The sequence below is a fragment of the Gambusia affinis genome, linkage group LG19 (genome assembly GCF_019740435.1).
Source record: "Gambusia affinis linkage group LG19, SWU_Gaff_1.0, whole genome shotgun sequence".
Taxonomy (NCBI): Eukaryota; Metazoa; Chordata; class Actinopteri; order Cyprinodontiformes; family Poeciliidae; genus Gambusia; species Gambusia affinis.
In genome coordinates this window covers 10943-28251 of record NC_057886.1, presented here as the reverse complement: position 1 = coordinate 28251, position 17309 = coordinate 10943, and the positions used below count along the sequence as shown (strand labels likewise).

The following is a 17309-nucleotide window of genomic DNA, read 5'->3' as shown; positions in this document are numbered from 1 at the left end:
GCACAATTAAGGAAAAATAGACTTGAGTTGCTATAACAGACACAAAAAATTAAATGATTTGTAGCAATTGTATTTATTTATTTTGATTTAATATTTTTAATTAATAAAAAACAATAGTTGTTTACCTGAAAGCAGAGCATCATTCAATGCCAAGCAAAGTCATAACCCCCTCCCCACCCCCACTTCCCCCAAAAAAACAAAGACCAGGTCTGACTAACTGAGTCAAGACCTACTGCTCACCGCATAGAGCTGGTCAAAGGAATGACATATCAATACTGAGTATCTATTACTTAGCTTCTTCCTCTGATCATATAATATTCCTAGAGTTGTTTTCCTTCCACCGGCATCTGCAACTTTTATTTTGAGTAATCCCATTTTAAGCCAGTTTTCCATCATTATTTTTAATATAATCCTTCGGTAAACTAGCTGTAGCGCCACACTTTGAGGTCACCTCACGGCAAATAAAGAGTTGTTTACATGCACTACCTTGCAGACCGCCAGTGGTCCGGGCAGCTCGGTTAGAGAAAGACTGCCCTAAAGCGATATATATATATATATATATATATATATATATATATATATATATATATATATATATATATATATATATATATATATATATATATATATATATATATATATATATATATATTGTTCTCAATTTAACATATCTCACTTCTTGCTTTTTTTAGGCCACAGTGGCAGCCTTTGCAGCCAGTGAAGGTCATGCCCACCCGAGAGTGGTGGAGTTGCCCAAAACAGAAGAGGGCCTGGGCTTTAACATCATGGGCGGGAAAGAACAGAACTCCCCTATCTACATCTCCAGAGTTATCCCTGGAGGAGTGGCTGATCGCCAAGGAGGACTGAAGAGAGGAGACCAGCTGCTATCTGTCAATGGAGTGGTAAGATTTCTATGAATCTACCGAAAGACTGGACTGTTTGGTCAGTGCACAACCAGGCTGAAGTGGCGCATTCACCTCAAGTAATGTGCCACTTTCATTGAATGTGTGACCACAATGGCTGATTGGAAAGTTATACTGCTGTCAGTTCTGGTGTGTATACCAGAACCATCATTATTGGGGCCTGCCCATAGCAATGCATAAGGAGAGCAGTGACTGACTTGCTTCGCAAGTCAGTCACTGCTCTCCATGCATTGCATGGCAGGCACCTATTGTTCTACACCCAATAGAATGTCTCTTTAAGTATTATTGGGGCCTGCCCCATAGCAATGCATAAGGAGAGCAGTGACTGCATTGCATGGCAGGCACCTATTGTTCTACACCCAATAGAATGTCTCTTTATTGGGGCCTGCCCATAGCAATGCATAAGGAGAGCAGTGACTGACTTGCGAAGCAAGTCAGTCACTGCCTCCATGCATTGCATGGCAGGCACCTATTGTTCTACACCCAATAGAACGCCTCTTTATTATTATTGGGGCCTGCCCATAGCAATGCATAAGGAGAGCAGTGACTGACTTGCGAAGCAAGTCAGTCACTGCCTCCATGCATTGCATGGCAGGCACCTATTGTTCTACACCCAATAGAATGTCTCTTTAAGTATTATAATTATTTATTTTTCTTCCGTGACCGTTAATGCGGCTCGTACCGCTGCGAGCCCATCCACAAAAGTGGTATCAAAACGTGCGGCTCGAACCCGGCATTGGAGCTATTACTTTTGGTGGGATTTGGAGTTACCATGGCGACGTAAAAAGCAAAAAACGACCCCAAAATCACTAACGAGCTCACCAGGTGCAAGTCTCGTCGTCAAGGGGACGAGGCAACCAGTAAATCCTGAAAATACCCTATTTTTGAGGATTTTCTGTGTCGTCATAACTTTATGTAGAAACGCCATTCAAACTTCATTTTGTAGATACGTCCGTGATCTCTTTTAAAGTGAAGACAGCACGTCAATATGTATTATGGTTTGTCCACAACTTCTTTCTAAGCGACCCAAAGTTTTTGATTTTTGGAAAAATCAGAGTGTGAAGGCCGCTCCGCTAGAGTGAGAGTCAGAGCGACATTTTGACCCCAAATCATTTTTTAACTCGCCCTCACGCTCACAAATATTGCATGATTGGTATCAAACTTGGTCATGTCTTTGATACGCGTGCCTGCTCCGGTCAAATGTTTTCATTAATTATCTAGCGCTTACAGTTTTCTCTCCAGGTGCTTCAGAGCAAAGTCATGCGCCAGGGTAGCAGACAGATCTCACTGAGTCACTTCCATGTATTTCTGAAAAATTTCAGACCTTGGCACACACTTTTTTTATCTCATCGCTGTTAATACTGTGAGTGAGGTAGAGATATGAATGGCGGGACTATGTGAGACGACAAATAGCCGTCTCATATGCTTCAAACGGTTTTCCAATATGTATTACGGTTCCTTTAACGGAAACAGTTGTTGCAATGCTTTTTTTAGTCAAACTGGCTGGCTCAAACAGAGAATTGTCTCCCCCTGGATGTCTCACTCACAGCTGGCAGAGAGGATTATTTACCATGGCAACGGAACCCAGAGCAGGGAGAGCTGCTAAGGACTACAAATACGCATCACTGTAGTTCGAACTACTAGTTCAGTTAAAACAGAGGAGGACTGAGCTGGCCTTTAGAACAACTTGCTGCTATGGGCTGTATATAACTCATTTAACCCTGTCACTGTTACACATGGGATGAGTTTGGCCCTTTGAAATGAAGCTTACTGAAAATTTCAAAATAAAAGCCCTTGAAAATTTTTACATCAGGTCATTGCTTTTTTGAGCGTTATATGACTGATTTAATCCAATGACTGTTACACATGGGATGACTTTGACCCTTTCAAATGAAGCTTAAAAATTTCAAAATAAAAGCCTTGGGAATTTTTACATCATGTAATTGCTCATTTTTGCTTGACGTGATTGGTTTATCCAAAGCACTCTTACACATTGGATTAGTGTGGGCATTTAATATGAAGCTTACTGCAAATTTCAAAATAAAAGCCTCAATATGCCCCTCTGGAGCGGTGCAATGATATCATTCTGCATTATCTGTTTATCCGAGGTTAGGGAACTGCCTTGCGCAGCAAGGCAGTTCATTAGCATTAGCCTTTTAGCTTAAATAAGCTATTTTCTATTTTTCAGACTTATTAGCCATGTTTAGTATACTTAATGGAGTAAGTAAATGACAGTAAACATTCTAATGATACCCCACATGCTACTGAAAGTATTCATGCTTACATTAGCATATTTGCTCATTTTAGCTAATGCACTTGCTTTATCATACTGAATGTTGCATGTCCAGCTTACTTAACATTCTTGTGATTCTCCACATGCTATTGATTACATTGCAGCTTTCTTTAGCATTGATGCTAGATTCTTAGCATCAGAATGCTGGATCCAATCCGACGGGCACACTTTGGCAGGCCCCAGTTAAATTTCTTCAGGAATTTTCTAGTTCTTAACTTCTTCTTCCGTCAACCGGAATGCGGCTCGTACCGCTGCGAGCCCACCCACAAAAGTGGTATCAAAACGTGCGGCTCGATCCCGGGAGGGGAGCTATTACTTTTGGTGGGATTTGGAGTTACCATGGCGACGTAAAAAGCAAAAAACGACCCCAAAATCACTAACGAGCTCACCAGGTGCAAGTCTCGTCGTCAAGGGGACGAGGCAACCAGTAAATCCTGAAAATACCCTATTTTTGAGGATTTTCTGTGTCGTCATAACTTTATGTAGAAACGCCATTCAAACTTCATTTTGTAGATACGTCCGTGATCTCTTTTAAAGTGAAGACAGCACGTCAATATGTATTATGGTTTGTCCACAACTTCTTTCTAAGCGACCCAAAGTTTTTGATTTTTGGAAAAATCAGAGTGTGAAGGCCGCTCCGCTAGAGTGAGAGTCAGAGTGACATTTTGACCCCAAATCATTTTTTAACTCGCCCTCACGCTCACAAATATTGCATGATTGGTATCAAACTTGGTCATGACATTGATACGCGTGCCTGCTCCGGTCAAATGTTTTCAAAAATTATCTAGCGCTTACAGTTTTCTCTCCAGGTGCTTCAGAGCAAAGTCATGCGCCAGGGTAGCAGACAGATCTCACTGATTCACTTCCATGTATTTCTGAAAAATTTCAGACCTTGGCACACACTTTTTTTATCTCATCGCTGTTAATACTGTGAGTGAGGTAGAGATATGAATGGCGGGACTATGTGAGACGACAAATAGCCCTCTCATATGCTTCAAACGGTTTTCGAATATGTATTACGGTTCTTCCCGAACAGGAAACAGTTTTTTGCAATGCTTTTTTTAGTCAAACTGGCTGGCTCAAACAGAGAATTGTCTCCCCCTGGATGTCTCACTCACAGCTGGCAGAGAGGATTATTTACCATGGCAACGGAACCCAGAGCAGGGAGAGCTGCTTAGGACTACAAATACGCATCACTGTAGTTCGAACTAGTAGTTCAGTTAAAACAGAGGAGGACTGAGCTGGCCTTTAGAACAACTTGCTGCTATGGGCTGTATATAACTAATTTAACCCAGTCACTGTTACACATGGGATGAGTCTAGCCCTTTGAAATGAAGCTTACTGAAAATTTCAAAATAAAAGCCCTTGATAATTTTTACATCAGGTCATTGCTTTTTTGAGCGTTATATGACTGATTTAATCCAATGACTGTTACACATGGGATGACTTTGACCCTTTCAAATGAAGCTTAACAAAAATTTCAAAATAAAAGCTTTGGCAATTTTTACATCATGTAATTGCTCTTTTTGGCTTTATGTGACTGGTTTATCCAAAGCACTCTTACACATTGGATTAGTGTGGGCATTTAATATGAAGCTTACTGCAAATTTCAAAATAAAAGCCTCAATATGCCCCTCTGGACAGTGCACCGCCGCAGGCGGTGCAATGATATCATTCTGCATTATCTGTTTATCCGAGGTTAGGGAACTGCCTTGCGCAAGGCAGTTCATTAGCATTAGCCTTTTAGCTTAAATAAGCTATTTTCTATTTTTCAGACTTATTAGCCATGTTTAGTATACTTAATGGAGTAAGTAAATGACAGTAAACATTCTAATGATACCCCACATGCTACTGAAAGTATTTATGCTTACATTAGCATATTTGTTCATTTTAGCTAATACACTTGCTTTATCATACTGAATGTTGCATGTCCAGCTTACTTAACATTCTTGTGATTCTCCACATGCTATTGATTACATTGCAGCTTTCTTTAGCATCGATGCTAATTCTTAGCATCAGAACGCTGGGTCCAAACCGACGGGCACACTTTGGCAGGCCCCAGTTAAATTTCTTCAGGAATTTTCTAGTTTTTAATACAATCCTGTCAGTTCTGGTGTGTATACCAGAACTGACAGAGGTGTGGTATCTGTGCAGAGCGTAGAGGCGGAGCAACATGAAAAGGCTGTGGAGCTACTGAAGGCTGCCCAGGGGTCAGTTAAGTTGGTGGTCCGCTACACTCCTAAGGTTCTGGAGGAAATGGAGGCTCGTTTTGAGAAAATGAGGAGTGCCCGGAGACGACAGCAGCACAACAGCTACTCGTAAGACTCCTTTCTGTCTATATTTCATAAGTTTATTTTGTGAAATACTTAATTTATTATACTTAATGTAGTATGCAACACTGTATCAAAAGAATTTAATTTAAAATTGAGTAGAAGTATAGCAAAAATCTTGTTTGGGGAAAGGTTGTTCTATGTACAATCAGATATGTTATGATGTGTTTAAAGAGATCATCCCGTTTCCCCATTTAGCAGTAACAATACATGAAATTACCTGTAAAATGATTTATATAAAGTAACATCTAGATGTAACAGTAAAATCGAACTTAAATAAGATTTATGGGGTTGTGTTTTTGTGTTTGTGTCATGCAAATTTTTCTTCAATCCTATTATTTTTTTGTATTTAATCATAAGAAATCAAAGTCATAATCATAGGCAGAGAGAGAGAGTGCTGTTCAACATAAAAAGGAACAGTAGGTTTCCTGAAAAAAGAGAAAGTTAAGTTATCACATTAACAAATAATATGTACTTTTAACTAAATAATTTCATGTTTCAAACAAAAATGTGATACAATCATGTTGGATAAACAAGAAATTCAACAACTTCATGTTTATGAAATCTAATCATGTTGAGATAACATGATTCTTTATAGTCAGACTGATATAGTGCTGAAGCCGAGTGAGATCACGGGATGTCACGCGAGTTCACGCGAGACAATCGTTTTTTGTCTTGAATAATGTATTCAAGTTGAAATAACGTGATTCAATTAAGTCAGATTCATTTCCCTCCAAAGAGGATCTAGCAAGATCAGAGGATCACGAGAGATTATTGAAGATCACACAACATCACTGTTTTGCGCCTGGGAAGACTCAAAGCAGTTTTAGTTACACATTAAACTATAGATATTTGTTTTTCTCTGCAGGGCACTATTGGCACTGAAACAGTGCAGTTCTTAAATGCAGTGTTATACTGTAAAAGAACTGTAAAAAACGTCTGACTCTAAAAAAAAATGTCTTTGAATTAACATTATTAAATCATGGAAAAGATTTTCACATGATTAAATAGCTTTCTTTCAGCATGAAGCATGTTTGTTGAGCTAATTTAATTTTCATGAGTTGAATCAACTTAATAAGTATTGTGAAGGTATCACTGTAACATAAGTTAGTTTCTCCAGTGTGCTGTGGTGGTGCAGTGGTTTAACACACTGCACGTTTGGAGGCCATAGTCCTTGACACAGAAGTCACTGGTTCGACTCCCGGTCCTGGCAACCTTTGCCGCATGTCCTCCTACTGTCTCAAAAAATAGGAGCCACTAGCGCCACAAAAACTATTTGGGGCGCTAGTGGCCCCAAAGAGTTTCAACTAAATTGTGATTAATCTTAGTCAAGTAAATTATTTGGTCCAAACCTTTGCAAATTAGTTGGGCTGGCTCTTTTAAATTACATTGGGTCCAACTATAGTAAATGAATTAAATCAACCTTAATAAGTTAAATTGAGCAAACACATTTTATTTAAATTAGAATATCCATAATTAATATATTAAGTTCAGCCAACACGTTTGATTTAGAATCGACCATAGAATAACCATAATAACATAAGTTGAGCCAACACAATTGCTTTACCTTGGAATAACCTTAATAAATTAAGTTGACCTAACACATTTGCATTAAATAGGAGTAACAGAATTACATGGTGCTGAAATAAAGCAAAGTAATCAGGTGGAAATCATTTCTATGATTTGTTTTATGTTCATTCAAAGAGTTCTTTTTTTCAGTGTACGTTTTCAGCCTTCAGAAAGTTTTAAGATAGAAGTCTAAACACTTTGAGTAATTGATTAAGACCTAATGCAAAATATTTGTATTAATGTGGTTCTGACGCTGAATTGGAGAAGCTGAAAAGGTTATTGATGTGATTTTGACAACAAAATCACATCAATCAAATCCTATCATTTTTTTGAAACGATGTAAAATTTGTAACTGCTATCAAAGATCACGGATGTGTGTAAGAGGGAGATGCTAGGTGAAAGGTTAGGAAAAGTGATACTTGGCTCCTAATTTTTTATGTACACAATGTTTTTTGTGTATGTATTTCAGCATATTTGTTTTGTTATTGTTGCTGTTCATTTTGTCCTTTATTTTGTTTGATTTGTCTTGTGACCCTTTGTCACATCTGTCTTATTTTAGAAGATTTAATTTCTCAGCAAAATCATGCAGTACCAAAATGTACACAGCACATAAATGAATCCAACGACTAAATTAAAATTTTTCAGCTGGAATAACAGCTCACCCTAACCCTCATTAGCAAAATAAACTGAAATCATCAATCATCTTAAAATATTGTATGCTTACTACAAGAAACCAAACGATCAGACAATGAACATAATTTAAAATGCAGCATTCCAATCAAGTCTACTTTTCGTCATATACTGTAATTCCAAATAACAAGATGTATCAATTCTCATTAATAAAGATGCACTCTTAATCCATAAACACATTTTAATAGTCTCAGTGGGACAAAATATTCTTATTAATGAAACAATCAATAATATCAATGTAACAATCACAAGCATTTATGATCTGAACATGGATGACCCTACATCCTACTATATTTTTTACATTACAGAATGTTTCTACTTGAGTCACAATTATATGTGTAGACTTTAACACAGTCTTTCACCCAACAATAGACAGCACAAAGAACTCAAACCACACATAAAACTATCATTCAATCCAAATCATTAAACAATAAGCACCCTAATGACAAAATTTAATCAGTGGAGTGATTTATGACCCTAATAATTAATTCCTTTTAATTTCAAATGACTGATGCCCTCCCACCCCCAGTGCCCCTCCTCTCTAAATTTTTTTTATTTTTTATAAACGTTCACTTTGCAGGACATTTGCTAGTAATCTTTGTCACTTTGTTTTGGTAAACTCCATTACAAAAGCAGGGAATCTTATTTGTTTCAGAGGTATAAAAATGGATTAGTTTAATAAAAAACACATTTACGGTACCTGCATAATAATTCTACTCTAACTACTACAATCAAAGTGCTGGCACAGGGTAGAAGAAGCAGGCCTGTGTTGTGCTGCACCAGGGACAGGGACGTCTTCCCCTCATGATTCAGAGCTATGTGATTGTCCCCCACCTATGTAAAAAATCCGCTCTGCTTTAGAAACACAGAGTAGTATTCAAAGATAAAGAATCAGCAATAAACATTTTCTCTACTAGATACAATTCAAGTGCTGACACAGGTCCCTTACAAAAAAATCCCACAAAAATCACATGTGATCACATGTGATTCACATGTGATTCACACATTTCCACATGTGATTCACACATTTCCACATGTGATCACATGAAAATCACATGTCAAAACATGTGATCACATATGATTTTCATGTGATCACATGTGGAAATGTGTAATTTACATGTGAATCACGTGATTTTACCACGAAACGTTCCAAAATCACACGTATTCATGTGCTTTCACATGTGATTCACATCATTCACATGTAAAATTTGTGTGAACATGTGATCACATGTGATTTTCGTGGGATTTTTTTGTAAGGGGTTGGTCAGGATATCTGCTAACATTCATTGTGACACCTCTACAAGTATTAAGAACAGCACCCAGTTTTTGTAAACTCCTTCTGACCTCTATAAGTTTTAAGAAGAATACAATTTAAGTTTGAAAACAATAAGTCATAGGTAATCACTATCCAGAATATTATATTTTTGTCACCTTTCCTAGAGAAGTTTAAATAGATTTATAATGTTGTTAGAATGTCTGACTTTAACACTGTGTCTCGGGAGACGCAGCAGAGCCCTGGGTTCAGCAATAAACATTCTCTTTGCAGGTGGCCTTGCCCTGCTCACCATTCCATTTGTGCATGTGTGCATGTCCCTCAGTAAGAGTAGACAGATTCACCTGAAGGGAAAAAACATCCTTCTTCCATCCATAAAGTAATCCACAAATTGATTACTTTATTACCAACAACTCTTTGCTAACAGATATCAAAGAGAATCTTTATCTGTATCCAATCATCATATCCGATCATACCCCCATCAGTTTCATATTCCACAAGAAAACAGAAACTAAATCAATTCAAAGATTGTGATTCAGCAGAGCTCTACTGCAAGACAAAGAATTTGATTTCTATTTTAAAAAGCACTGATCATTATTCATGGAAAAAAATTATATCATAAACACATTGTGACAACCCACTCATTTCACAAAGTTACGTGCACTGTTTTCCACTCTCTTTCAGCCCTTCCCGTCCTGCCACATTTTCAGACACGTCCCTGAACTCATCTAATTGGTCTGCTGTTCATCTTTCCCATTTGAAAGATGGCAGTTTTCCTGCAACAGCTTATCCTGCTTATCAGTACACCCTTGTCAGATTTTCCTACTGTACCACGGCCAGATAGCCATGTCTGTCAGTGCTACGCATCTAAAACTGCTATCGTCAAGTTTACAAAACCACAACTAATGTTAAATATATTGGATAACATTATTTGAGTGATGGCACTGAAGTAAAAGGTTATGAGTTATGCTTAACACAGCATAGAAACAATTTATATATATGACAAAACCACAAGAAGATCACTTCCTTCATCTGACAACTTAACATTAAGCTAGACAAAAATATCCCTGTTATGACAACTTGACATTAACCAAGAATCATCATGTCATAGATATGTTGTAATGGTAGTCATAATAAAGTCATTAAATGCTAGCAATATAGTATTACCAGATAAAGCTACATGTTTAAATAAAGTTTAATCCATAATACTTTATGAAAATTTATGACAAATCAAGATTTCTTGGTTAATGTCAAGTTGTCATATCAAAGATACTTTGAATAATGTCAACTTTGTATTAAAAATGTCATTATTCACCGAATGACACTTTATGACAATAGTCATAAATATTTATGAAGACTTACTCTTGTCCATGACAGGTGCTATGTCATATTTATGACAGTGTCACGTCACTCTTATTCCCACCCCGGCAAATAAATTTGACCAAAGAGTGTTATTAAACTGAAAAGTGTTAAAGTATACGGACAAAATAGCCCACAAAAACAACGTATTTTGTCCTGATTAACTGCAATGTCATTGCTATTGTAAACAAGTCATTGTTTGGCAGACAGCAAACTAAAGCCATTTATAAATATATTTACAAGCTGCCTGTCATGTAAACTTCTTCATGAAAAAACTTTTTCTAATTAAAAAACTTCATGTTTTTTCATTAGAAAGCCAGGTATAAAATAAATTCAATAAAGATTTGATGATTGAAATAAAATGCATGGAACTTCCACAAGTAGGATGTATTCATAAGAAATCTGTTGAGTAAGCAGTATGTGATGTAGCATCGATCTGTCCATGCGCAATACGTCAAGGTAGGACGGATTCATGGGTAGCACAGATAAACGGATCACCTTAATTGGTATATGTCAGGTTCCAGGTTCCAATTCATGACAGTATATCCCACTTGTATACAGGGTACCACATTCTGTTGCATCAAATTCCTTCATCTACCTTTAGAAAATATATTTGTAGCATTTATTGATGTACTTAAACCTTTCATCACAATATTGGTGCACTAAATTCCCTCATCAGAATATCCTACTTGATAAATCAGAGGGTGTTGATGCACCAGGACCTTTAATCAGGATATCATACCCATTTCAGCTTGGTAGGTGGCACAAGTTTATCTGCTAAATTCCTTAATCAGAAGATCCTACCTCTACGTACATGGTGACACAATAAATTATTCACAAAATATCCTGCCTGTTAAATATGTGGGTAGCACATATATTGGACCTGCATCAGAATATTCTACCTTTTATAAAATATTTTAAATACAGATAAGTTTATAAAAAGTGCTTATAAGAATGAAACAGACAGGGGAAAGAAGTTTTTATTGAAATTAAAATAAACATAGGCATCTACAAATACAGATCATTTCAAACTTTTTGAGCATTAATAAGTTGCATGACAGTCTTTATGAAATGAATCACCTGAAATGAGGGTATGCTTAATATACATTAATATACACCCTAGATCAGTGTTTCCCAACCCTGGTCCTCAAGGCACACTGTCCTACATGTTTTAGAGGTTTCCCTGCTTCAATGTGCCTGATTCAACTGATTGCAGTTCAACAAACGCCTGTTAATCAGTCATCAATTGAAATCAGCTGCACTGAAGCAAGGAAATACCTAAAACATGCAGGGCAGTGTGCCTTGAGGACCAGGGTTGGGAAACACTGCCCTAGATATACACAGCTTCAGTCTCACATAATATCACTACCAACATGCTCTATTTAGCACAGTTTAATAAAAAAGAGTGTTGTTAATCTAAAATATTATAAAATATAGGGACAAAATAGCAAACACAAACACAACGTATTTTGTCCTCATTAACGTGGTTGATGCTGTATACTTGTTTACAGTATAGAGCAGTGGTGCCCAAAGTTGGTTCTAGTCCTGCATGTTTTAGTTCTCTCCCTGGTGGTAGCCTTCCAATGAGTCATCATTTGATCCAGGTGTGTTAACTCAGTGCCGCAGTTCCTTATGAATTTAACATTTATAGAATATTTGGTTTGACAAACAATCTCCACTACAGTCCACTTATCATTTTTAGCTATATTCACTGCATAGTCACACTTATCTTACAGAAAGAGCACCACGCCACCAAATAAATAAAAGCAAACTGACCAATAACATTTAGCCTTAGGGTGTACGTGTGCCCACCACCACATTCTCAAAAAACCTGTAGGTTACATGCAGGATATTTTGACACAAAATACCATTTTTATGTATTTTTTCACAATTTTGTTAATAGAAAAGGAGTAAATAAAAAAAAAATCAATAACTATAATAAGTTTTTCTTTTTACTGAAAGAGTATGTACAGCCATACAGCTGCATGAACTACTGCTAAACACAGCACAGCTCTCATCAGTTGGTGAAAGGCTTGTGCTTAAAAAAGTTTACAACTGATTTTTCTTCCCTTTTTTGTCTCCTTCTCCAGATCCCTAGAGTCCAGGGGCTAACAAAGCCAATACCGCCACCCACCTCATCATTAGATCTTTCTGACTCTTCTGTCATTCTGAGGGGAGCTAACAGGAATGAAAAAAATAACCAAAGCAGCCTGTTACCTGAAGCCAGCACAGAAGATTTGGATTTTCTCCTTTTTCCTTGTGCTTATATCAGTCAGCAATTCAATTCCCAAAACGAGAAAAAAGTCATAAAAGTTTTTTTATGAGTGCATATGTTAAGAATAGGCCTTGTAAGAATAAGGGTGTAATGTTAATATGTACCATTGGGAAAGCTTATTTTTCTTGTTACTTTAGAGACTGTTTAGTGTGTATCTTAAAGCCAATCTCAGTATCCTCTTTCTGTTTTAGTGTACTCATCAACAGTGTTATGAGTTCTCTTATTTACTTATAGAATGCCTTTTGTCTGTCTGAGGTCTTAGCTACAGGGATAAAATGGGTCGGACCAGAATTATTGGTCTTATGGTGGCTCGGGCTTCTAATGATATGTATGCATTTATGAGTTTGCAGCAGACAGAGAAAACCTAAAGAGAATGTGTGATCAAGTTGTGTTGACCCACTTATTGTAGTTTAAATAGAGGAGTAGCAGCTCACTGTTGAGGAAGGAAAAAAATTAAAGTGCAGCACAGATGTCCAATAAACAGAAACAAGTGCTGGACAATAAATGCGCATAAATGCTCCACCGTTACACTACAATTAATCACATATCAAATGACCAACGACAAACATATAATTACACTGCTTACCCTAATGGTAGTCTAAAAACGAAACCAGTAAAAACTTAACTGAAGTAATATGTTGGATCTCTTCACCCTCGTTTTGACAAGCACATGAGCATTTGCTGGTTTCGTATCCAGGCTGTGATGACGCGCAGCTGACCATTTGGTGTGCTGATAGTTTCAACTTTACGCACTGAGAACATCGGGGTGCCCACTATTAACAATTTCTGTCAGAGTATCACCTCTGATCCAGACGCTTTAATGGACCACATTGGAGCGTCAAGCGTAGCTGATCTGCTTCTGCTGTGTCAGGATTTATATTTTTCTATGTTTATTTTGAGTTTCTGTGTCTCTGTTGTCCTGTCTCCCCATGATTGTTCCCAGGTGTGTCTTGTTTCAGTGTATTTAACCCCACCTGTGTTCTTTGTTCCTCGTCGGGTCCTTGTCAAGTCTGTGGTCGAATGTGTTTCCCAGTCCGTTGTCTGCTGTCCTTCGTTTATCCTGTATTACCGGAGCCTTGTTTTCCACTCTGCTGTGCTGACAGGTTTTTAGGCTGTTTGGATTGTTGTACCGTTTTCTCATCATTAAAGCTTCATCATTTTCACCTCTACCTGGTTCCTCAGCGTTTGCCTCATCACCACTCACTGCACTTCATGACATGCGGGGTTAACAAATAAATAAGTGCAATTGGTTTCTCTGTCATACTTCAACAGTAAACAAGAGTGAGGGGAGGGAGTGCGGAATTGAGTAATGATCAGAGTTTTGCCGTCTTCTAAACATTTCATTTGGTGAAATGTTACCTGATTTCAAAAAAGTTCTCGCTGCAGAGAAAAAGCTAAATGTTCAGCTTGATGACTATAGAATGGCAGCTGTTAGTTTATAAAATATATTAGACTTTCCAGAAATTTAACATTGGTGTACAAAACATATTTAAAAATGATTAACCTTTAGGAATAAAAGAAAAAAACTAGAAAACTGGTAAGTATGTAAAAAATATTTTATATCTTTCAAGTGTAGTTTTCCATACCGTTATGTTGAACTACAGCAGTTTGTGCTATATGTATGAGCAAAGGGGATATATTTATCATTCATGCAATATGGAAGAATCTTCTCTCCATTCCAAATGTTGCAAATAGATATGTGGATCTGTATAATGAAATAAAAAACAAAGTTTGAGCATAAAATACATTTCTCAATAATACATGTTATCTACTTTTCTATTTTTATCTAATGGTGCCCAGCAGGATTGTATTGTATGCTACATGCTAAATTAGCCTTCCCCTGTATGAATTACAAATTTCACTAGTCTGCAGCTGTTAATTATATTTTCAACCTAATTTAGAAAAGCGCATTGATTTACTATGTGAAATTTTTTTTAAGAAGGTTAAAATACCTTTTGCTGACTTTGTGGGTTCTGCAATGTGGATCGTGTGACGAACATCAGTGGAAGAACCTCTCAAACTTCTTTCTTCTTCCTTTCCTGACACCACGTCTTTAAGGTATTTATACTAGTGATTATGAAAATAGGGCCCCCTTGATTTCCGGAATGCAATGGTCCCATTTCCAAATAAGGTATGGGACTGACGTAAAGGTCCGTCCCCGCCCCTTGCTGCAGCGAGGAACCTTCTCATAAAAACTGGTAGAATCATTGTGCCAATTAATGACTTGAACTGTCAAAACACGAAGAAATCAACACTTAGTGTTTCCCAGTGAAAGCAGCGAGGTACGTTTTGTTTGTTGTTTATATTGTAAGTTTATGCTTTGTATTCTAATATTTGTATATGTTTTAGTTTTCAGGGTGACTGAGGTGATTGAGGTGACTATTGATAGGTATTTTTGCCTAAATACAAAGAAAGAACCACAGACAACGTTTATGAGTTTTCAACCAAGCTTCTGCAGAAGGAGAAGACACAGAGAACTGCTCTTCCGAACAGGTCACCATGTGTTCTGAAACTCTGCAGTAGAACTTGCCTTTTATTAACACAAAACAAAAGAAAGGGGGCTGGTGCTGATAAGATTAGGAGCCCCCAGGAAAAAATACATAACAAACAGAGGTTTACAACTAAGGGAACTCTCAGAAGACCATCTTCAAAGAACATGTTTTAAGGGTTAAAGAAAGGTTAGCTCTCTCACAAACACTTCAGCACATTTCTCCTCTCTGGGGCATGTAAATACTAAACCTATGAATGAAAAGCAAACTGGTAACTACTTATGTAAAAATGATAACAAAACATGATTATTCTAACAACTATGATGATCATGGAGGATCCTAATCAAAGAAAAATAAAACACTAAATTCCCCCGTCGAGACTGGCTGAGTTATTCAACTGCTGGGGAGCATTGTCGGTTTTTTCACTTCTCTCGCTGAGATAGCGAGAAGTGTTTTGGTCACTAACATTTAAAACTCAAAATGTTGACTTGCTTCCAGCTTCAAACAACCAGATCTACTGCTTCTCAGCATTTTTATGCTGTACCAAAGCAAATAAGTCTGAAAATTGAATGTGGTGCTGAAATCTCACATATTGTCCGTTTTTCACTTCTCCCACTGGGATAAAGCGTTTTTGGTCACTAACAGTAAAAAAGCTTAAAACTCAAAATTTTGACTTGGTTCCAGATTCAAACAACCAGAATTATTGCTTCACAGCATTTTCATGCTGTACCAAAGTAAATAAGGCTAAAAATTGAATGTGGTGCTGAAAATTCATATATTGACTGTTTTTCACTTCTCTCGCTGAGATAAGGCGTTTTTGGTCACTAACATTGAAAACTCAAAATGTTGACTTGGTTCCAGCTTCAAACACCATAATTATTGCTTCTCAGCATTTTTGTGCTGTACCAAAGCAAATAATGCTGAAAATTGAATGTGGTGCTGAACAGGCACGTGAAGAGGTGGGGGCAAAGGGGACTTGAGCCCCTGCCCTTTTTGTCCTTGATGCCCTAGTGCCGTTTTTGAGTTTTTTTTTTTTTTTTTTTTTTTTTTAGTTTCTTTATTTTATTTTTTTTTTTAATCTGTATGCCAGAAGGCCTGTTTGTGCCCCTCAGCAAAAAAATTAGCTAAATATAGTGATTTAGAAATAATAAACTTGTCCGGCTGCCCTCAGTTTAATGACTCAGAGCCTCCATGTTGTTCAGACTTTGGGTCCATGGTTACGAGGGGGGACCGGAGGGCCTTCTAACTATCAAATTATGGGCAAAAAAAAAGAAAACAAACAACATATATGTATGTATTTTATTCTTTTTATTTATTTATTTTTTTATTTTACCTTTATTTTATCTGAAATTTCAGCACCACAATCAAATTTCAGCATAATTTGCTTGCTGAGAAGCAGTAGATCTGGTTGTTTGAAGCTGGAACCAGTTCAAAATTTTGAGTTTTAAGCTTTTTTACTGTTAGTGACCAAAAACGCTTTATCTCAGCGAGAGAAGCCAAAAATGGACAGTTTGTGAAATTTCAGCCCCACAATCAAATTTCAGCACCACAATCAAATTTCAGCATAATTTGCTTTAGTATAACTTGGAAATGCTGAGAAGCAGTAAATCTGGTTGTTTGAAGCTGGAACCAGTTCGAAATTTTCAGTTTGAAGCTTTTTTACTGTTAGTGACCAAAAAACGCTTTATCTCAGCGAGAGAAGTGAAAATATGTTTTTCTTTGTTAGGGAAGTAAGTGTTTGTCATTTGGTTTATTTACTTTTAATTAGGTAAGTTGGTTAATATTCAGATAGTTTCCTTTTGTTTGTTGTTTTCGGCATTAGCTCATTCTGAAGTCATACGCTCCACTTGTTGTAACATTTCAAGTGAAAAAATAAATCTCTTTTAAATAAATGTAATTACAAAATGTTCGACTTCGTGTGTTTCGCTGCTTGGGATCTGAAGAGGTAGGATCCTTTATGTTATGATCTGGCCACGCCTAGACGGGTCGTAATAGGGCGCATTTTATATGGGACATTTAGGTGGATTTCACCGACATAAGTGAAAAACGGAAAATAGCCTATGTGAAATTTCAGCACCACAATCAAATTTCAGCATAATTTGCTTTAG

The 17309-nt window shown here is 37.1% G+C and overlaps 1 protein-coding gene across 1 annotated transcript in view; it reads left to right on the top strand.

Moving 5' to 3' along the window:
• The window catches only part of lin7b (lin-7 homolog B (C. elegans)), a 49890-nt gene extending 34134 nt beyond the window's left edge, over positions 1-15756 (top strand). The window contains exons 5-7 of the mRNA XM_044099785.1: positions 693-902; positions 5371-5534; positions 12528-15756. Of these exons, the coding sequence (XP_043955720.1) occupies positions 693-902; positions 5371-5534; positions 12528-12549 (396 nt within the window). The 3' untranslated portion in view covers positions 12550-15756. The remainder of the gene's footprint in view (positions 1-692; positions 903-5370; positions 5535-12527) is intronic.
• Positions 15757-17309: the final 1553 nt, after the last annotated feature.